The sequence below is a fragment of the Manihot esculenta genome, chromosome 3 (genome assembly GCF_001659605.2).
Source record: "Manihot esculenta cultivar AM560-2 chromosome 3, M.esculenta_v8, whole genome shotgun sequence".
Lineage (NCBI taxonomy): Eukaryota > Viridiplantae > Streptophyta > Magnoliopsida > Malpighiales > Euphorbiaceae > Manihot > Manihot esculenta.
In genome coordinates this window covers 26,988,097-27,010,798 of record NC_035163.2, presented here as the reverse complement: position 1 = coordinate 27,010,798, position 22,702 = coordinate 26,988,097, and the positions used below count along the sequence as shown (strand labels likewise).

The window sequence follows — 22,702 nt, the reverse complement described above, 5'->3', positions numbered from 1 at the left end:
GGTTTCTGACCCGGTGAAAATATGAAAGTATATAAGATGAAATATTATTAGGAATAAATTTCATTTTTGCCTGATGTTAAATTTTATTCAAAAATAAATTTTTTGCTCAATTTATTCGAATTTTTTAATTTAAAATTTGGTTTGCCTTTTTAAAATAATAAAATATTATAATTTTTTTTTCAAATGGGAAAATAATATAATTTTGTAACTTTTAATAATAAAATATTAATTTTATATTTAATATGAAAATATTTAATATTAACATTAATTATTTATAATTGTTATTTTAATTATAATTGATGATTCGATATCCAAAAAAATAAGGTTTTACAAGGGTTTTGTGAACTAAAAAAAAAAGGCTTGGTTGGTGAGGAGGGTGTCCTTTCTTTTATTCTGCTTTTCCAGTGGCGTGTCACGACCTTTCTGCTACAGGACCACATTTTCTGTCGTATGGGCTCGTACGTACGGATAATGCAGTGACCCTCTCTGTGTCAGACGGCCATTTAATTCCCTCCGGCGCACGAGCGAACAGAGTTGCGAAGTGATTGGGCTTATTGTCCTTTCCTCTCGTGACAGAGTTGGAGAGAAAGAGACCGAACCCAAGAGAGGTCCGGTCTCAGGGCCGAATGGGCTGGGCCGGTCTGACTGAGGAGTTTAGTAGGAGTCTGGTCTCGAAGCTGAGTGGGGTGGATCGGGCTCAGTCGGGAAGTCTAGGGGCCTTCAAGTCGCTGGCCGTCCTAATGGGCCAAGCCAGGGACTGGGGCAAAGAAATCTGGCGGTTATCAATTGCTCATTTACCTCCTCTTCAGTTATTGCATGATTGATGAAGGGGTAAATATCGAGAGTTATAATGACCGCGCCGCCCAAGGATAGCCGGTCTCAAAACACCTTTTCGCCTCATTACTGTTTCAAATTTCGAATTCCCTCTGCCTTCTCGAAACTCTTATTCTCCTTTGCTCTCTGTGTGATTTGCTCATTCCGTCCTTCTGCTTTCTTCGCTTTCCTCTACTCATCTACTCTAACTGCTTTCCCGGTACGTCTCTTTTCTCACCATGGATAGCTCTAGTCTCCCCGATATCGTCAACCTAGAGTCTAGCGTTACCCCGTCCAACATCAGAAACTTCATTTACAGGGAATACCTGGATACCTCCCTTTTTCACATCCGAGTCCTTTACCGGAATGAGAGGATCGTTCTTCCCGATCCTCCTCCCTCTGGTCTAGTCGATCCTCAGAAGGACGTTAGCTTGGTCTTCTTCGCCAAGCAGTGGGAATACGGTTTATCGTTTCCCTTCACTCCCTTCTTTATCAAGGTCTTCCAGTATTTCGAGATTACCCCTCGAATGCTGACTCCTAATTCTGTTCTCTTCATGTCTTCTTTTGAGTCTGTTTGTCGGAGCTGGGGGTTCACACCCACAGTGCGTCTGTTTGTCACCTTCTTCAGACTAGTCAAGGCAAGCCAAAAGTTTTAGTACTTTGCCCCTCGCGGAGGGTTGTCAATTTTCTCGGGCTATAAGGACTCCATAAAGGGCTAGGTAGAGGGTTTTGTAGTGGTGGAGTTGAAAAAAGACTCTGGTCTGTCATGGGGGGTAGGACTTGACTGGGAAGATGTCTCGTTGGATTGCAACGACCTGCCCCAGCTGAGCCTTACCAAAAAGGTCGGGTTCGTTCGACTGACTTCTGTCGAAAAGAAGTATGATGTCGAGAATTGTTTGTATGCGTCCAACCTTCGGGATATCAAGGATGTGGGTACTTTATTTCATTTGCTTGCTTTGTCTTGTTTTGGTGATTTTTACTGTGCGCTGTTCTAACTTGCCCTGATTTTAGATTTTTGCAGCTAGGGGTGAGCAGTATTCGGTTCAAACCAAAAAAATCGACCGAACCGATTTGAAAATTTGATTCGGTTTTTTATGCATTTTTGTTCGGTTCGGTTTTGATCAGAAAAAAATCAAAAAAACCAAACAGAACCGATTAGTGATAATAATATATTTTTTCAATAATATAGAGAAATTAAATCATATTAAAATTAAAATATTTTAATTAAATTTTAAAATATTAAAAATAAAGTGTAAAAAATAAAAAAATATTAAAAATCGAAACCGATCAAACCGAACCGAATCGAACTGAATTAGACCGGTTCAGTTCGATTCGGTTTCTGACCGAAATCGGTTCGATTCGGTTTTCATAAACACTAGAATTTCAGTTTTCAATTTATTCGGTTCGGTTCAATTTTGAACCGAACCGACCGAATGCTCAACCCTATTTGCAGCTTCCGAAGTGAAAATAGACCAGATCAAGCCTCCAAAGAACTTCACCTTGTCCCGAGAGAGCATGAACGCTGCCTTGGACGCCCTCCTAGCTGGGCGATCGGTGGGGGAGGCTACCCAAGAAGTGGCTGAAGCTATCTCTTCCAAATCGTCTAGCCGACCTCCTCCTCCGGCTCTGGTTACTTCTCAGGCTCCCCGACCGAGCTCTCGAGGCGTCAGGTTTACCAGGACCTCCAGCCGCAGCAGGTCGAGCTCGGCTTCTCATTCTGCTCAGGTCCCTAGGCCCCCACGGGCCTCTACCGGAGGGGCAAAAAAGGCTCCTAGGATCGCTCCTAGGCCGGTCGAAGACCCAGAGCTGAGGAGGACGAAGCCTGCTTTGCCTTCTAGCGGTGTTTCCGAGGAGAGACTCGAGGCCTCCATAACTGAGGATAGGGTCTCTGAAGGGGGGATGGAGATTATCCCCGCTGGCGAGAGTGCTCAGGGGGCTCCTGTCGAGGTCGCCCCTATTACCGAGGAGAAGGAGCCCGGACCAGTTAGTGAAGTTATCCCTCAGGGCGCTGTGGAAGGGGCTGAGTCCGGGTTGGTCGAGGTCGTTCCTCCTCGAGGGAAGTCGTCGACTGCTTTTAAGGGCTCTGCAGAAGGGGCTGGGAGTAAGTGTCCCCCTCCCTCCAAAGCTATGGCCCCAGCTCCCGTTTCCAAGAAAGCCCGGGCCTCTAGGAGACCGGCTCCCCCTCTGCCTCCCCTTGAGAAGGAGAAGACTTCTGTGGTGCCCCTGCTATCTGCCCCAGACAACGACATCTTGAACGCAGAGGACATCAGTCACCAGTCTCCGGCGAGCGTCGTGGTGGAGATCTTGCGAGGATGAATGTTCGGCGGGACCACAGAAGCTTCAGACCCACGCTTGTTGGCTCTTACTGGCCTATTGGCCAGCTATACTCGAGAGCAAGTGGCCTTCCGGGCTCAGACCCGAGAGCAGCTCGGGGACACTGCCAGGGAGATGCTTTTGATGGTAATTCACGCTTGTTTCTTTTCTGTTTTTAATTTATTTTTACCTTTCTTGGCTTTCTAACTTCATTTGTTTTTCCCCTTTTTGCCACCGATGGGCGTTTTTATGGAGATAGATGCCCGGGATTGCGCCTTCAGGGACTCAGTGGACTGCCGTATTGAGGAAGCGTGTCTCGAGGAGAACTTGTCGACGACCAGTGATGCCTGGGGCAATCTTGCGGCTGCCCGAGAGCACTCCCGGTCTCTCCAGATAGAGCTGCATACTGCGCTAGAGGCCCTCAAGAGGGCTGATGGGAGGACAGCTGAGGCAGAAGATCAGCGTGACGAAGCTTTGAAGCAGCTGTCCTCCTTGGAGGAGATCCGGTGAGAAAGGGATGAGGCCCTAAGCCAGAAGGAGGTGTCCAGCACCAGCACGAGCTGTTGAAGAAAGATTTTGATGTCGTGCAGGCTCAAAAGGAGGAGGCCCTAACTCGGGTCATAGTTTTGGAGCAAGAGCTGAGCAAGCGAGCTGACAGTGTTAAGGGCTTGACCTTGGCAGTAGAGGAGTCCAAACTTCAGAATCAACAACTTTGCCAACAAGTCAATGCTTTGGAGAAGAGATGCTCAGCCTTGCTCGAAGATGCTAAGCTGGCTGAGGATAGAGTCCAGCTAGAGTGCGAGGAGCGTCTAAGGGAGTATAAGGAGTCGGCTAAGCTAAAAAAGGAGATCCAGCAGGCCTGTGAAGCTTATCTTCAAGATTATAAGGACTCTTCGGAGCTAAAAACCAAGATAGCTGAGGCCTGTGAGGAGCGACTTACGGAATTCAAAGACTCTGGCGAGATGAAGACTGCTGTATGGAATAAGAGCTTCCGCATGTTCGTCTCTGGATATAATTGAGGCCTGAGGACTGCCAAATATGCCCCCTCCACCCCGTTGGCTGAACTCCGAGCTGCTGAGGAGGATTCTGATGGCGAGGAGGTGCTATACGGGGAGGACGACAGACCTCTACCCAAAGAAGCTTTTCGCGCTGCAACTGGGCCTTCTGAGGCAGATACCGAGCTGGGGAAGGGAGATGAAGGTGCTTGTAATACCCGGTTAGACGCCGGCATCGGAATTCTGACTTTCCGGCGGAATTTTCGTTGGAATCTGGAATTTGAGGATGTCGGAGCCTTCTAGAAGGGTTTAAAAGAGGTTTTCAAAATGTTTTTAAGTGTTTTATGGTTTTGAATGCAAAGGAATTGGGTTTTGAAAGGGAAAAGACCAAGGAGGAAAATTTCAGGTTCGGCCGCCGAAGGATAAGTTCGGCCGCTGAACATTGCATGGTTTCGCCCGCCGAAGGTGAAGTTCGGCTGCCGAACGTTGCATGGTTTTGCATGCAGCTTAGGCCGCCGAAGGAGAGGCGGTTGGCCACCTATAAAAGCCCCGTTGACCGGAAATGGAGTGTGTTTCACTCTCTTTTCGTGCAAGGGTAGGTTCATGCTCTCCTTAGGTTGTTTTCATGGTTTTCTTCAAATCTTTTAAGGTTTTCATGAGTTTTCTCCTTGTTTTGAAGAGTTGTGAGCTTTGAACAAGATTTTGAAGCTTGGAGACTTGTGGAGCTTGGATCTCCATATCTTCACGTTTGGAGTCACACCAACTCTTGTTCTTCAAGAGGTAAGTGTAGATCCTTAGCTTTTATGAAGTTTTAAGTGAGTTTTATGGAGGTTTATGGGTAGAGATGCATGTTTAGGGTAAAGTGGGTTTTTGGTTGATTTGTGGTCAAAGCATGCTTATGTGTTTAGATGTGTTGTTTGTTGGGGTTGTAAGTTAGTTTTAGACCCCTTTGTGCCTATACTTGAGTATATGCAGGTTGTGGAATTGTGGTTTGCATGTTTTGGGTGTTTGGAAGGTTTGGGTGGCTTGTTTGTGCATGAAGCTGAGTTCTAGATGAAACTCAGGTTCGGCCGCCGAAGCAAGGTTTGACCGCTGAATCCCTTAGGAAGGCTGTGATGGCCGCCTAACCTTGCCCCCGAAAGTTTAGACTTTCGGCTCTGGAAGGGACTTTCGGCCGCCGAATGTGCCGCCAAAAGTGTCCGAGTTTCGTCTCTGGAGAGGGGGTTCGGCCGCCGAAGATGCCTTGTCCAGCTTTTCTTTGCTTGTTTTCTATGCATGCTTAAGGATGTTTTAGGAGATTTTTGGGGAGTTTTTTATGAGTTGTTTAGAGTGTGTTTGGCACCTCATTCGAGTCCACCTGTGTAGGATCGGACCCAAGGGATTGAGGAGGCCATCAGTGTAATACCCGGCTAGACTCCGGTATCGGAATTCCTACCGTCCGGTGGAATCTCGGATGTCGGAGACCTCTAGAAGGGTAAAACCATGTTTTCATAAAATGTTTAAATGTGTTTTGATGATTTTAAGTAAAGAGGAAATGAGTTTTTGCATGAAAACAACCTTGGAGGAAAACCCAGGTTCGGCCGCCGAACCTCAAGTTCGGCCGCCGAACATGCAGGCGTTTCGGGTGTGCCTTAGGCCCCCGAAGGCATAGGTTGAGGAAAGTCCAGGTTCGGCCGCCGAACCTCAAGTTCGGCCGCCGAACCTCAAGTTCGGCCGCCGAACATGGCATGCATGCGGAGGCACGTTCGGCCCCCGAACGTGGCCTGGCCAGTCACTATAAAAGGGTCCCTTAGCCGAAAACGGGCGAGTTTTTCTCCCCGTTGTCGGCCAAGGTGAGTTCTCCGCCACCCCTCACCGATCTTGAGTCTTTTCCTTCAGATCTTTCAAGTTTTTCACTAGTTTTCATCTTGTTTTGAAGATTTCCGAGTTTTGAGCAAGTTTTGGAGCTTTGAGGTTCAAGAACTCAAATCTCTCCCAACTCCAAGTTAGACCGCCGAACATGCAGGCGTTTCGGGTGTGCCTTAGGCCCCCGAAGGCATAGGTTGCGGAAAGTCCAGGTTCGGCCGCCGAACCTCAAGTTCGGCCGCCGAACATGGCATGCATGCGGAGGCACGTTCGGCCCCCGAACGTGGCCTGGCCAGTCACTATAAAAGGGTCCCTTAGCCGAAAACGGGCGAGTTTTTCTCCCCGTTGTCGGCCAAGGTGAGTTCTCCGCCACCCCTCACCGATCTTGAGTCTTTTCCTTCAGATCTTTCAAGTTTTTCACTAGTTTTCATCTTGTTTTGAAGATTTCCGAGTTTTGAGCAAGTTTTGGAGCTTTGAGGTTCAAGAACTCAAATCTCTCCCAACTCCAAGTTAGATCGCCTCTACTCTCGATCTTCAAGAGGTAAGAGTCGATCTCTAGCTTACATTATGTTTTAAACAAGTTTTATGCAAGTTCATGGGGTAGAAAATGCATGTGTAGCTTATGTTGAGCTTATGGGTATTTGATGTGATTTTGAACAATGTGGCTTGCAAATGTATGTTTGTGTGTTGTAGTTGGGGTTTTAGGTAGTTTGAAATCCCTAGGAGCCAATGTATGTATATTTGCATGATTTGGATGAGTTATATGCATGATGGTATGAGTTGGGAGGCAAATGTGCATAAGGGAGCCAAGTTTCTGCCCTTTGGCAGAAACCAGGTTCGGCAGCCGAAGGAACTTTCGGCCGCCGAACATGGCTTGGGAGGCAGGCCTTTCGGCTGCCGAAGTTGCCCCCGAAAAGAGACTTTCGTCTCTGTCTGGGACTTTCGGCCGCCGAAGGTGCCGCCGAACCTGCCTGAGTTTCGGCTCTGGAGGGACTTTCGGCCGCCGAAGGTGCCGCCGAACCTGCCCTGTTCAGCCTTCCTTTGCATGTTTTTGCATGATTGTTTGAGGTGTTTTAGGGGGTTTTTGGGGGATGTTTTTAGAGTTATGTTCTAGTTGTTTGGTCCCTCATTTGAGTCCACCTGTGTAGGTTCGGACCCGAGGAACCGAGGACCCCAGCAGTGAGTTCAGCTGCTTCTGAGTCAGTAGAGCTTCAGCAAAAGGTGAGTAGAATAAACTCTTATGTTTTTAAAGCAAATGAATTGTATAGTTGAGCATGTTCATGCATCATGAATGCCATGTGATGAATTAGGTTGTTGCATTAGAAATCACGAATATGTTGCATTGCATTTATGATGTTGATGTGGATTGGTTATTGGATGATCCTTTAGTCCTCATATGGTATGATGATGTTACGGCATGATATGGTATGATGATGTTACGGCATGATATGGTATGGAAGTCCAGGTTGTACCCATTCTACGTCCCTGGCACTATGTAAGAGAAAGTCCAGGTTGTACCCATTCTACGTCCCTGGCACTATGTAAGAGAAAGTCCAGGTTGTACCCATTCTACGTCTCTGGCACATTGGTATGCATGATATGTTATGATTAAGAGAAAGACCGGTTGTACCCATTCTACGTCCCGGCACTTTGGAATGTAGAGGACTATTGGTGACAATACCATCCGAGATGTGATTTTATTGTGATGTGTTGCATTACATGATGGCATGAGATTCAAAATGTTGTTTTCTATTATTCTGCTCACTGGGCTCTAGTAGCTCACCCCCTTTCCCTAATCCCCCAGGATTGCAGGTTCGGGCTAGACAGAGAAGTCAAGAAGAGTAAAGTCTTTTATTTGTAATAGATAGATAGTGGACATGATAAATTGTGAGATAAATGTAAAGTTGAATAGTCATGTTATGTATATTGATATTGAGGATTAGAGGTTGTGCTTGACCCTATGGATGTGTTATCCCTTTTAAATACATGATCTTGGATGTTTTATGATATAGACGCTTAGCCAACTCAACACATGTTATGCCACCCATTGGGGGCATTGATGAGATCCCATAGAGGGGTCAAGTTTATGATGATGATTATGTTCAGTGCATGCTCAGGTTGGGTTTGGCGTATGATAGAATGTATGAAAGAAAAGTTTTAATTTTTATGTATGTTGTTGATCATGTATGGGATTAAACAGGTTTACAGGTTATATGTCAGGCTTGCTACGGGTCCCGGCGGCCTTAAGCCGATCTGGATCCTAGCACCGGTAGCGGTCCAATTTTCGGGCCGTTACAATCAGTGTTAGCTGTTGCAGCTTCAGTCCAGCGTCTGACAGAGGTGAGTGGAACTAAACTTAATGTTTTAAATTGAGCAATTAAATGCTTTTAGCATGTTTCATGCACCATGAGTATACAATAGGTTGATTGCATTAGTAGTTACGAATATGATGCATTGCATTATTTATTAATGATGTGGATGGACCAAGGCGACCTCAATAGCCCACGATCTGTTAAGTAAGGAAAGACTTGTGTGAGCTCCCTGGGGGGGCCGGGCGCTGACAGAGGGAGTTTTGAGGTCATGTCCAATCCGAGATGTGAAATCTTTGTGCTGTGACGCATTTCATGAAAGCATGTTATTAATGAACTGTTTTCATTGTTTCTACTCACTGGGCTTTTTAGCTCACCCCTCTCCCCTAACCCTAGTTTTGCAGGGCCAGAGATAACTATGGGGAGTCAGCGTCTACAGAGTTAGAGTATGAAGTGTATAGAATAGAGTAGTCGACATGATGTAAATTAAAGGATTATTAAGATGAGAAATGTGTTGAACCAAGGCTGACTTGTGATATGCTGACCCTATGAGAGGGGGTTCTATGTTGTCAGACATAGTGCATGCAGGTCAAGCTTGGTAAGGGAAAGGAAAGTTTTTCAGTTTTTATGTTTATGTTTGATCATGTATGGGATTTATCAGGTATACAAAGTTCAGGATAGGCTTGCTACGGGTTCCGGCGGCCTTAAGCCGATCTGGATCCTAGCGCTGGTAGCGGTTCGGGCCGTTACAGAGGGGTATCGGATTCCGGGCTGTTACAGTGCTGGGCCCCAGGGGCAGGAGATTGTCCCCTTTGTAGATACTAGTGTAAACAATAGCAATGTAGATATTGATACACCTAGGCATGTAAGTCATCTAAGGACGGTTTTTCCTTCAGTAGAGTAGGTGTTTAGAATAAGTTGTAATATACTTTTCTTTTAATGAAATTTTCTTTTGTCTTCTGATCACTCTTGGGTTATTTCTTGCTTTATATTTATACTTAAGTTATTTTTTCCTTCGTTTATTTTTCCTGCTTCATCGAGCTATTTAACCTGTTAAAAGCCCAACTTGTTTAATTTATTAAAGACTTAAGAATAAGACACTTAAGCTATGCCCAATAATATTTCCAAGGAAATTTAGCAAGAGACTTGGCTTCCAACTTATAAACTTTTTCAATTTCACAAGGGCACTCTTATCTGCAGGCCTTTTCCGAACTGGATCAGCCTTAAAAAATTGTTAAGCTACGCGTTTAATTAATCTCCCGCAGGGTTCAAACGTACCAGGTCTTCACCATGAGTTCGATTTTTACCAATTGACTAAACTTCCAACTTATGAGTTTTTTACAACCTTGTACATGCGTTCTTTTTATTTTCCATTCTGTTAACGACCACAATGCGAGCTCAGACGCATAACATGTATATAACCAAAGTGAGATGGATCATATACCTTTTGAAGTGATGAGCAGGGCTGGCCTTTTTATTCTTAGTTCTATTCTGATAGGAACCGATGCTTGGGCCTTGTCTGCCCATGCTTTAGATCTCCTCTTGGGTCATAGGAGACTTGTAGCTTTAATTTGCCCTTGAGCTTTCTGAGTTCGGCCCTTTTCTTGCTTGCTTTTCTGGGCTTATATTTGCTTGTCTCAGGTCGGTACTTTTGGCTTTATGTTGCTTTTGTCTTTTCAGCTCGGTTTTTTGGTGCCAGGAGATCTTGGGGATCCCGGTCGTCTACCTCCTTGAGGTCTTGTCATCTCAGTTCGGTTTTTTGGCGCCGGGAGATCTTGGAAATTCCGGTCGTCTACCTCCTTGAGGTCTTGTCATCTCAGTTCGGTTTTTTGGCACCGGGAGATCTTGGGGATCCCGGTCGTCTACCTTCTTGAGGTCTTGTCATCTCAGTTCGGTTTTTTTGGCACCAGGAGATCTTTGGGATCCTGGTCACCTACCTCCCCGAGGTCTTATCATCTCAGTTCGGTTTTTTGGTGCCAGGAGATCTTAGGGATCCTGGTCACCTACCTCCCCGAGGTCTTGTCATCTCAGTTCGGTTTTTTGGTGCCAGGAGATCTTGGGGATCCTGGTCACCTACCTCCCTGAGGTCTTGTCATCTCAGTTTGATTTTTTAGCGCCAGGAGATCTAGGGGATCCTGGTCACCTACCTCCCCGAGGTCTTGTCATCTCAGTTCGATTTTTTTTTTTGGCGCCAGGAGATCTTGGGGATCCTAGTCACCTACCTCCCCAAGGTCTTGCGCCCTTGGGCCTGTTTTATTTTTCTTTTCTATTTCTTTCAATGGAAGCAATGTAAGTTATGGTAAATAGAGAATTTGGACGATAACAACGTCTATTTTATTATCATGCTCTTGAAATACAATCAGTCTTTTTACATTTGATAATATCTCAGGGGAAATACCTTTTCAAATGTTGGATATTCCAAGCATGAGGCTTGGGGTTTCCCTGCATGTCCTCGATTCGATATACCCCTGGCTTGACCACTTTTGCTATTCTGAAGGGACCCTCCCAGGTCGGCGCCAGCTCTTCTGCCGCCGCTCTATTTCCTGTAGCTTCCAGGTTTCTCAAGGCCAGATCTCCTACCTTCAAGCTTCTTTCTCTGACCCTTTGATTGTAATAACGGGCTGCTCTTTGCTGGTAAGCGGCAGTACGAACTTGAGCTTCCTCCCTGACCTCCTCCAGAGCATCCAGGTTACTTCTTATCTTATCATCGTTGGTTCTCTCATTGTTGAATTGGACTTGATGAGTGGGGACCTGCAGCTCGATTGGAACCACAGCTTCAGTGCCAAATGCGAGTGCAAAAGGCGTCTCTTTTGTGGACGTCCTGGGGGTAGTCCGGAGTGCCCACACGATGCTGTTGAGCTTTTCTGCCCAATTTGCCTTTGCTCCATCTAGCCGCTTTTTCAATCCCTGGAGGATAGCTCTGTTAGTGACCTCTGTCTGGCTGTTGGTCTGAGGATGAGCCACCGAGGAGAATTTGTGCCATATGCCCATGTTTGCTATGAACGCTCTGAAGGCACTGCAGTCAAATTGTCTGTCATTATCTGAGATGAGTACCCTCGGTATTCCGAACCTACAGATGATGTTGCCCCATACGAAGTCTATCATCTTACGGGTTGTGATAGTGAGGATTGCCTCCGCCTCTGGCCATTTTGAGAAGTACTCCACGGCCACCACTACAAACTTTTTCTGCCCCGTGGTTTTAGGAAAAGGTCCCAGGATGTTTATTCCCCACTGTGAGAATGGCCACGGGCTGGATATGCTGGACTGAGGAGTGGCTGGGATATTAATGGCATTGGCAAACCTCTGGCATACATCACATCTTCGGACAAACTCTTCAGCCTTTTTTTTAACAGTGGGCCAGTAGTATCCCTGCCTGAATATCTTGTTTGCTAGCGTTCCTGCTCCTTCATGAGCTCCACACATTCCCCTGTGTATTTCTTCCATCACCTTCATTGCCTCCTCCGGGCTCACACATCGGAGCCACGGGCTGGATTTCCCCCTTCTGTATAAAGTCCCCCTTACTGTTTGGTAATTGGCGGCACAAGCTGCTATCTTCTTTGCTTCATCCTTGTCTTCAGGAAGCTTTTCATTCTCCAGGTATTCCAGGAATGGGGTCATCCAGCTCTGGCTTTGCTCCACCTGCAATACAGTGGCCGTTTTGTCAAAGGCAGGTGTGCTAATGTGTTGTACATATACCTCGTTCGGGAGTTATTCTAGCTCCTGTTTAGACAATCGGCTGAGCAGGTCTGCCTCTTCATTCTCTTTTCGAGGTATTCTCTGATACCTGACTGTGATTCCCTGACTCTTGAGCTCGGCTTCTATGGCCTTTACCTTCGCTAGGTAGTTCTGCATGGTAGGGTCTCTGGCCTGACATGCCCCTGTTATCTGATTGATCACCAGCTGGGAGTCACTATTCACCTCGAGGTCGGTTGCCCCTACCTCCATCGCTACCAGCATTCCGTTTATTAGGGCTTCATACTCTGCCACATTATTAGAGGCTTTGAATTCTAGGCATAGAGCGTAGCAAACCTTAAATTCTTCTGGTCCCCTCAACATTATTCCTACACCACTGCCCCCAGCGCCAGATGCCCCATCTACATACAACTTCCAACTGAATTCTTGAGAGGACTGTCCTTCTTTCTCATTCCCCAACGCTTCCAAAGGTGACTCACCCTGCTCCATCTGTTCTTCATTGAACGAGCACTCTGCTATGAAGTCAGCTAGGGCTTGAGATTTTATGGTGGTCCGAGGTCGGTATTCTAAACAATAGGGGCTAATCTCAATGGACTAGGCTAGTATCCGACCTGAGGTTTTCGGCCTGTGGAGGATCTTCTTTAGTGGCTGGTCTGTCTTTACTATCCCCTGGTGGCTTTCCAGATAGACCCTAAACTTTCGGACTGCTAGCAACAGAGCATATGCCGTCTTCTCGATGTTTAGATATCTGATCTCAGCGTCTTTAAGCACCTTGCTGACGTAAAACACCGGTTTCTGTTCTCCCCCTTCTACTCTTACCAACACTGCACTGACTGCTTGCTTTGAGGCTGACAAGTAGATCAAGAGCTCTTCTCCCTTCAAGGGACTGCTAAGTACATGAGGCGAGCTGAGATAGCTTTTAAGCTCTTTGAAAGCTTCTCGACAGTCTTCCGTCCATTCAAAGTTTGGGACTTTCCTCAACTTCTTGAAAAACGGCAAGCATCTTTCTGCCGACCTCGACATGAAACGATTAAGCGCCACCACTCTTCCAGTAAGTCTCTGTACGTCCCTCACACAGGTCAGCTCGGGTATGTTCAAGATAGCTTCCACCTTCTCGGGATTGGGCTCAATGCCTTTTCCACTCACCATATACTCTAAGAACTTTCCTCCCCTGATGAAGAAAGCGCACTTAGTTGGATTTAGTCTCATTCTGTACTGCTCTAGCACCTCGAATACCTCCTTCGGATCCACCAAGTGCTGCTGAAAAGTCGGGCTCTTTACCACCATATCATCCACATATACTTCGACATTCCTGCTGATCTGATCTTTGAAGATCTTATTCATCAATCTTTGGTATGTTGCCTCGGCATTCTTCAGCCCGAAAGGCATGGCTTTATAGCAGTACGTCCCATCTTCTGTTATGAACGAGGTCTTTTCCTCGTCCGACCTGTCCATTGGAATTTGATGGTAACCAGACATAGCATCCAAAGACGACATGTAATCGAAACCGGCCGTGGAATCGACCATTTTATTAATGTCAGGGAGGGGATAACAATCTTTGGGACATGCTTGGTTCAGGTCAGTGAAATCTATACACATCCTATATTTGCCATTGGCTTTTTTGACTAATACAGGATTTGCTAACCATTGAGGGTACATCACTTCCCTGATAAACCCTGCCTCCTCCAACTTCTGCACCTCCTCCCTGGTGGCTTGTTGCTTCTCCCTTCCTACTACCCTCTTCTTCTGCTTCACTAGCCTAGCCTCTGGAAAGACATTCAGTTTGTGTGCCATCATTTCAGGGTCAATCCCAGGCATATCAGAAGGCTTTCAGGCGAAGCTTGACGCGTGACCTCGGATTAGGGCCATGACTTCCGTTTTCTGCTCTTCAGTGAGGCCGGCGTTAAGATTGAAGACCTTATCTGTCTCTGCTTCGGATAAGGGAAAAGTCTCAAACTCTCCGACCGGCTCTGTTCTGGCCTCTTTTTTCTCATCTCGGACCTCCAGAATTTTTGAGTCAAGCTCCTCCCCCATCGAGCTCGGCTCTGATACCGTAGCCAGGTACACTGCTCTTGCCTCTTCCTGGCTCCCTCTGACTACTCCCACTCCTGCCTCTGTTGGAAACTTCATAGCCAGATATCTGATGCTGGTTACGGCCTCAAAGTCAAATAGTGCGGGTCTTCCCAATATCGCGTTGTAGCTCAGGGGGAGTTTGGCTACTAAGAACACCGCATAATGAGTGCGGGTCCTTGGCGCTTCTCCCAGAGTGAGAGTCAGCTTTACTTTTCCCTCCACAGGCACTGGGACGCCTCCGATCCCTTTGAATGGGGCCTGGTCCCGAACCAATTGCTCCTCGGGGATTCCTATCTGCTGGAAGACCATGTATGGTAGCAAATTCACCTTACTCCCATCATCAACCAAGATCTTCTTAACCCGGTTGTAATACCCGGCTAGACTCCGGTATCGGAATTCCTACCGTCCGGTGGAATCTCGGATGTCGGAGACCTCTAGAAGGGGTAGAATCATATTTTATGAAATGTTTTCATATTTTTAATGGTTTTAAGTATTAAATAAAATGAGTTTTTGCATGAAAATAGCATTGGAGGAAAACCCAGGTTCGGCCGCCGAAAGTCAAGTTCGGCCGCCGAACATGCATGCGTTTTGGAGGCACGTTAGGCCCCCGAAAGCATGAGTGAGGGAAGTTCAGGTTCGGCCGCCGAACCTCATGTTCGGCCGCCGAACATGGCATGCATGCGGAGGCACATTCGGCCCCCGAACGTGGTCTGGCCAGCCACTATAAAAGGGTCCCTTAGCCGAAAACGGGCGAGCTTTTTCCCATTTTCGGCCAAGGTGAGCTTTCCGCCGTCCCTCACCCATTTTTGATGTTCTTCCTCTAAATCTTTCAAGATTTTCACTTGTTTTCACTTGGTTTTGAAGATTTAAGCTTTTGAAACGAGTTTTGGAGCTTTGGGAACTCAGGAGCTCATTTTCGAGGATCTCCAAGTTTAGGTCGTCTCCCTCTCGATCTCCAAGAGGTAAGGGCCGATCTTAAGCTCCTTATGAGTTTTAAATAAGTTTTATGCAAGATCTATGGGTAGAAATGCATGTTAGGTTATATGTTGATGTTATGGGTATATATTGATGATTTGAACAATGTAGCTTGTTTGTGTGTGATTGAAGTGTTGTAGATGGGGTATATGTATGTTTGAGGCCCCTAGGAACTTGTATGCATGTTTTGGTTGAGTTATATGCATGATTTATGGTTTTGGGAGGCAGGAGGTTCATTTGAACCAAGTTTCTGCCCGTTTGGCAGAAACCAGGTTCGGCAGCCGAAGGGAGTTTCGGCCGCCGAACCCCTTTTGTGGAGGCAGCGTTCGGCTGCCGAAGGTGCCCCCGAAAAGAGACTTTCGTCTCTGTCTGGCACTTTCGGTCGCCGAAGGTGCCGCCGAACCTGCCTGAGTTTCGTCTCTGTCCAGGACTTTCGGCCGCCGAAGGTGCCGCCGAAAGTGCCCTGTTCAGCCACTCCATGCATATCTCTATGTGATGTTTTCAGGATGTTTTAGGGGGTTTTTGGGGAATATTTTAGAGTTATGTTCAGGTATGTTTGGTCCCTCATTTGAGTCCACCTGTGTAGGTTCGGACCCGAGGAACCGAGGACCCCAGCAGTGAGTTCAGCTGCTTCGGTGTTGTCAGAGTCAGCCAGAGGTGAGTAGGACTAAACTTAATCTTTTAAAATTAAATGTTTTATCATGTTTCATGCATCATGATTATGCAATAGGATGATTGCATTAGTTTCACGAATATGTCGCATTGCATCTATTGTTGTTGATGTGGGTGAATGTTGGATGACCCAATTAGTCCAAGACAGGAAGACCAGGACCCCATGCTACGGCCTGGCACAGAGTAAGAAAGACCAGGCCCCAGTCTACAGGCCTGGCACAGAGTACAGCACGGTTATGGGACTCGAAGACCAGGAGCCCAGAGGAGGCCCTGGAAAATGGTAAGTAATGTATGCCAAAACAGGAAGACCAGGCCCCATTCTACAGGCCTGGCACAGAGTTAACTTGGACTATTTGGTGACAAGTTCACCCAACCCTTATGTGGATTGTTTGTGTTATGATGCATTTCATAGAGCATAGTGTTAATGTGTTTTAATAGCTCTACTCACTGGGCTTTTAGCTCACCCCTCTCCCTTTTCCCCCAGGCTTACAGGTACAGGATATAGTACGGGAGTCCGGATAGAGTAAAGAAGTTATGCCTTTGTAATAGCTAGTAATGGACATGATCAAAATTGTAATGTAAAAGTACAGTATAGTTATGTAATGAGTTTTATGGATGTTAGTATGTGCTTGACCATAGATTGTTGTATCCCTCTTTATACATGATCTTAGAGATTTTGATGATGTTTATGTAAACCAGCTCAACACAGGTTATGTTACCCCTCGAGGGCACAGATGAGATCCCACAGAGGGATCAATGTTATGTTAATGTTTATGCACAGGTTGAGTTTGGTTGATGAGTATGCAAAAGAAAGTTTTAATTTTTATGCTTATTGTTGATCATGTATGGGATTATACAGGTTTACAGGTATTATGTTAGGCTTGCTACGGGTCCCGGCGGCCTTAAGTCGACCCGGATCCTAGCGCCGGTAGCGGTCCGATTTTCGGGTCGTTACAGAATGGTATCAGAGCCCTAGGTTCATATGGTCGGACCTAGAGTGTCGGGCTCATAGAGGTTATAGAAGGTCAAGCACAATAGGAAAAGATCATGTCCACTAGGATAGGATGTGGAGTCCTGTCTTGCATGATGATGTGAAATGCCATGATAATATGCATGTGCATTAATGATATGCTATGATATGTGATGTATGTGATGAGGGTTCATGTGTGCCCACATGAACCATATGATGCTAATGTTGCTTGTGATGTGTACTGTTTTTTTTCAGAAAACAGGATGAGAGGAACTCGTCGATCAGCAAGATTGACTGGAGTACCACCTGAGGATGAGGGCATGATCGCCCGTCCTCCTACATTGCCTAGGGCAATGTCAAGCAGGTCCAACAGGGACAGAGTAGCAAGAGACCCCAGAAGGTCTCTGGATCTGGGTAGAAGCAGATCAGTCAGAGGAACAGTTCAGGGAGGAGCGTCAGAGGACATGGGGGATGATATGGACGTAGAACAGAGGAGGGATGGCAGTTTGGGAGTCAGTATGTCAGAAGAAGGGATGGGAGAATCCCAAGGAGGCACTCAGGCCTCGGGATTTGTACAGCCACCTCACTACCCACATTTCTCACAACATCCCGGGTATTCGATGGGAGGTACATCGGATTACCCTAGTTTCACCCCTTATCCCACACAGATGCCATACCCACCATACTACCCACCATACTCTCAGTACCCAATGTATCCACCTCCACCCTACTATCCAAATCCAGCAAACCCTACCTCAGAAAATGTTGTACCACCTCCACCACCTGCAGAACCAGCAGCCCCAGTTGCTCAACCACCTAGACCTAGCTCAGCCAGTGGGAGCAAGGTCAAGATGACAGACTATATGAAGCTGGGTGCTCCCCAGTTTGAAACCGGTAATGATCCGTTCGTGTACTTGGAGCGGGTCAAGGCAATTACAGATGAGATAGGGGCGGATGACAGTAGAGCCATTCAGATGGCCGGGTTCACGCTTAAGTGCAAGAAGGCACGGGAGTGGTTCAAGAATTATGTGAACCCGAGAGTGGACAACATGACTTGGGAAGAGTTTGCAAATGAGTTTGCAGGATGGGCTTTCCCTGATAGTTCAAGGGAATTGAAGATGATAGAATTCGAGCAGTTGAGGCAAACTGATGACATGAGTGTAGACGAGTATACTGACAGGTTTATGGAGTTGCTGCCATTTGCAGGGCAAGACCTTAGCACAGACCAGAAGAAGTCAAGGAGGTATATCATGAAGCTCCATCCCAGGTATTCCTCCTTGGTACAGTCAGCAGACAGAGAGAGTTTTCACGCCATAGTCGATATGGCTAGGAGAATGGAAGCTAGTGCCATCATTCAGGGGACAGTTAAACAGACAGTGGCACAAGCTTCTGGTTCTAAAACTCCGGGTGGGGGAAAGTTAGATCCCTCTACCCTTAGTGCAGCAGCTTCAGGCAGTAAGAGATGGAATAAACCCAAGGGTAAGAAGAATAAGTTCTGGAACAAGGTCAAGTCTAGTCTGGGATTTGGGAGTGGCTCAAGCTCTGGTGCGGATAATGCAGTTTGTGCGAGGTGTGGTAGACCACACAAGGGAGTATGTCGGTTTGGGACAAACACCTGCTTCAGATGCGGTCAGGAGGGGCATATAGCTCGAGACTGTCCAAGAGCGGCCCCGATGGCTCAGTCCCAGCAGACAGCTTCAGGCAGTGTAGCGCAGCCAGCAGCTCCAGCCATGACTCAGGCCAGTGGCAGAGGCAGAGGGAGAGGAGCAGCCTCTTCTTCAGCGGGTTTCAGAGGTGAAGGTCCATCAGCCCCGGCACGGATCTTCACAATGACACAGCAGGAGGCAGACGCATCCAACACCGTGGTGGCAGGTAATCTCGTCATTGGATGTTCGGATGTATATGCATTGATGGACCCTGGTGCATCTCATTCATTTATTGCTCCGAGAGCCGTCCAGAGGTTGGGGTTGATGATCTCTGGGTTAGAGTGTCCTCTCTGGGTCAGTGGACCCAAGTGTGATCCATCAGTGGCAGAGTCAGTCTGTCAGTGTAGTCCAGTTTTTGTTGAGGGGAGATGCATGTCCGCCGACCTTGTGGTTCTAGATTTGACAGACTTTGACGTCATTCTAGGGATGGACTGGTTATCTACCCATGGTGCTACCTTGGACTGCAGGGACAAGGTAGTCAGGTTCAGAGGTCAGGATGGATCAGAGGTCGTCTTCAGAGGAGACAGGAGGGGTACACCTAGAGGTATGATCTCAGCTCTTCAGGCTCGTAGGTTGCTTAGGAGGGGATGTCAGGGGTATTTGGCTCATGTGAGAGAGCTAAATAGTCAGGTTAGAGAGCCCGCCTCGGTGCCAGTGGTTAGAGAGTTCTTAGATGTGTTCCCAGACGAGCTGCCAGGTTTACCACCTGCTAGGGAGATAGAGTTCGAGATAGAACTGATGCCTGGAACCCGACCGATCTCTATCCCTCCCTACAGGATGGCGCCAGCAGAATTGAAGGAGCTGAAGGAGCAGTTACAGGAGCTGGTAGACAAGGGCTTCATCCGACCGAGTACCTCACCCTAGGGTGCTCCAGTTTTGTTTGTGAGAAAGAAGGATGGATCCCTTAGACTTTGTATCGACTACAGGCAGTTGAACAAAGTCACTACCAAGAACAAGTACCCATTGCCAAGGATCGACGATCTATTCGACCAGCTAGCAGGAGCGGGTTGTTTCTCCAAAATAGATCTGAGATCGGGGTACCATCAGTTGAGGATCAGGGAAGAGGACGTTCCAAAGACAGCTTTCAGGACCAGATATGGGCATTTTGAGTTCCTTGTGATGCCGTTCGGGTTAACTAACGCCCCTGCAGCATTCATGGACCTCATGAACAGAGTATTTAGCCAGTACCTGGATCACTTCGTTATTGTCTTCATAGATGATATCTTGGTGTATTCCAGGAATGCAGAGGAGCATGCCCATCATCTGAGATTGGTTCTACAGACCTTGAGGGAGCATGGCTTGTATGCCAAGTTCTCCAAGTGTGAGTTCTGGCTTAGGAGCATTTCGTTCTTGGGGCATGTAGTGTCAGAGAATGGAATTGAGGTAGACCCCAAGAAGACAGAGACTGTGGCTAACTGGCCTAGACCCACTTCAGTGACAGAGATCAGGAGTTTCTTGGGTTTGGCAGGTTACTACAGGAGGTTCGTTCAGGACTTCTCAAAGATAGCAGCTCCTCTAACCAGACTAACCAGGAAGAACCAGAAATTTGTGTGGACCGACCAGTGCGAGGAGAGTTTTGAAGAGCTCAAGAAGAGGTTGACTTCAGCACCAGTTTTAGCTCTGCCAGCTAGTGATGAAGACTTTACAGTCTTTTGTGATGCGTCCCGTGTGGGACTGGGTTGTGTGCTTATGCAGAATGAGAGGGTGATTGCTTATGCTTCTAGGCAGCTAAAGAAGCATGAGTTGAATTACCCCACCCATGACCTTGAGATGGCAGCAGTAATCTTTGCACTCAAGATGTGGAGGCATTACCTCTATGGGGTAAAATGTGAGATCTTCACAGATCATAAAAGCCTGCAATACATCCTGAGTCAAAGAGACTTAAATTTGAGACAGAGGAGATGGGTAGAGTTGCTAAGTGACTATGATTGCAAGATTCAGTATCATCCGGGTAAGGCGAATGTTGTGGCAGACGCCCTAAGCCGGAAGTCACTAGGCAGTCTATCCCACATCACGGCAGAGAGGAGACCAGTGGTGAAGGAGTTTTACAAGCTCATTGAGGAAGGTCTACAGTTGGAGTTATCTGGTACAGGTGCCTTGGTTGCTCAGATGAAAGTGACACCCGTGTTTCTGGAGCAGGTGGCTCAGAAACAGCATGAGGACCCAGAGTTAGTGAAGATTGCCAGGACTGTTCAGTCAGGCAAGGACAGTGAGTTCAGATTCGACAATAAGGGGATCCTCCGCTATGGGAGTCGATTGTGTGTACCAGATGACATTGGGCTAAAAGGAGACATTATGAGAGAGGCTCATAATGCAAGATACAGCATTCACCCCGGAGCCACCAAGATGTATCAAGATCTGAAAAAGGTTTATTGGTGGCCAGCTATGAAGAAAGAAGTGGCACAGTTCGTGTCAGCCTGCGAAGTATGTCAGAGGGTGAAGCTGGAACATCAGAAGCCGGCTGGAATGCTTAACCCGCTACCTATTCCAGAGTGGAAATGGGAGAATATAGCTATGGATTTCGTAGTGGGGTTACCGGCGACGTCCAACAGATTGGACTCTATATGGGTGATTGTGGACAGACTCACCAAATCTGCTCACTTCATCCCTGTCAGGAGTGGCTATTCTGTGGACAAGTTGGCGCAGGTGTACGTTGATGAGATAGTCAGACTGCATGGGGTTCCTGTTTCTATTGTGTCAGATAGAGGACCCCAGTTCACCTCCAGATTTTGGCGGAGTCTGCAGAATGCTATGGGTACTAGGTTGGATTTCAGCACTGCCTTCCATCCACAGACAGACGGACAGTCAGAGAGGACCATCCAGACCATAGAAGATATGCTGAGAATGTGTGTGCTGGACTTTGGCGGTTCTTGGAGGCAGCATCTACCTTTGGTGGAGTTTGCCTACAATAACAGTCATCATGCTAGCATCGGGATGGCTCCATATGAAGCTTTATATGGAAGGAAGTGCAGATCACCTGTTTGCTGGGAAGAGGTAGGAGAGAGGTCCTTAGCAGGACCCGAGCTAGTAGAGATCACCAGCAGAGTGGTGCCCATGATCAGAGAAAGAATCAAGACAGCTGCAAGCAGACAGAAGAGTTATGCAGACATCCGCAGAAGACTAGTAGAGTTTCAGGAGGGGGATCTGGTATTGCTCAAGGTGTCTCCAATGAAAGGAGTGGTTCGGTTCGGGAAGAAGGGTAAGCTGGCTCCGCGGTACATCGGACCCTTTGAAGTCCTGCAAAGGATTGGGAATGTATCGTACAAGCTGGATTTACCTGCTTCGATGGAGAGAATCCATCCGGTTTTCCATGTTTCTATGTTGAGAAAGTTCGTGTCAGATCCGGACAAGGTTCTTAGTGAGCCTGATGTGGAGATCCAAGAGGATCTCACCTATGTTGAGCAGCCAGTACGGATCCTAGACACTCAGATCAGGAAGCTGAGGAACAAGGAAATCCCGATGGTGAAAGTCCTGTGGAACCACCACAATATAGAAGAATGCACTTGGGAGACACGGGAGTCCATGCTCCGGCAATATCCTCATCTCTTTTAAGGTTAGTCTCTATGTGTTTATGTGTGTATGTTATGTTGTTTGGTATGCATGTACTAGTTGAGGAACATTCGGGGACGAATGTTCTTAAGGGGGGGGAGAATGTAATACCCGGCTAGACTCCGGTATCGGAATTCCTACCGTCCGGTGGAATCTCGGATGTCGGAGACCTCTAGAAGGGGTAGAATCATATTTTATGAAATGTTTTCATATTTTTAATGGTTTTAAGTATTAAATAAAATGAGTTTTTGCATGAAAATAGCATTGGAGGAAAACCCAGGTTCGGCCGCCGAAAGTCAAGTTCGGCCGCCGAACATGCATGCGTTTTGGAGGCACGTTAGGCCCCCGAAAGCATGAGTGAGGGAAGTTCAGGTTCGGCCGCCGAACCTCATGTTCGGCCGCCGAACCTCATGTTCGGCCGCCGAACATGGCATGCATGCGGAGGCACATTCGGCCCCCGAACGTGGTCTGGCCAGCCACTATAAAAGGGTCCCTTAGCCGAAAACGGGCGAGCTTTTTCCCATTTTCGGCCAAGGTGAGCTTTCCGCCGTCCCTCACCCATTTTTGATGTTCTTCCTCTAAATCTTTCAAGATTTTCACTTGTTTTCACTTGGTTTTGAAGATTTAAGCTTTTGAAACGAGTTTTGGAGCTTTGGGAACTCAGGAGCTCATTTTCGAGGATCTCCAAGTTTAGGTCGTCTCCCTCTCGATCTCCAAGAGGTAAGGGCCGATCTTAAGCTCCTTATGAGTTTTAAATAAGTTTTATGCAAGATCTATGGGTAGAAATGC

The 22,702-nt window shown here is 47.1% G+C and overlaps 1 protein-coding gene across 1 annotated transcript; it reads left to right on the top strand.

Moving 5' to 3' along the window:
* Window positions 1–2,328: 2,328 nt before the first annotated feature.
* Window positions 2,329–3,129, top strand: LOC110611650 (verprolin-like). Its single transcript, XM_021752037.1, has one exon. The coding sequence runs from the start codon at window positions 2,329–2,331 to the stop codon at window positions 3,127–3,129; it is 801 nt and encodes a 266-aa protein (XP_021607729.1).
* The last annotated feature ends 19,573 nt before the right edge of the window (window positions 3,130–22,702 follow it).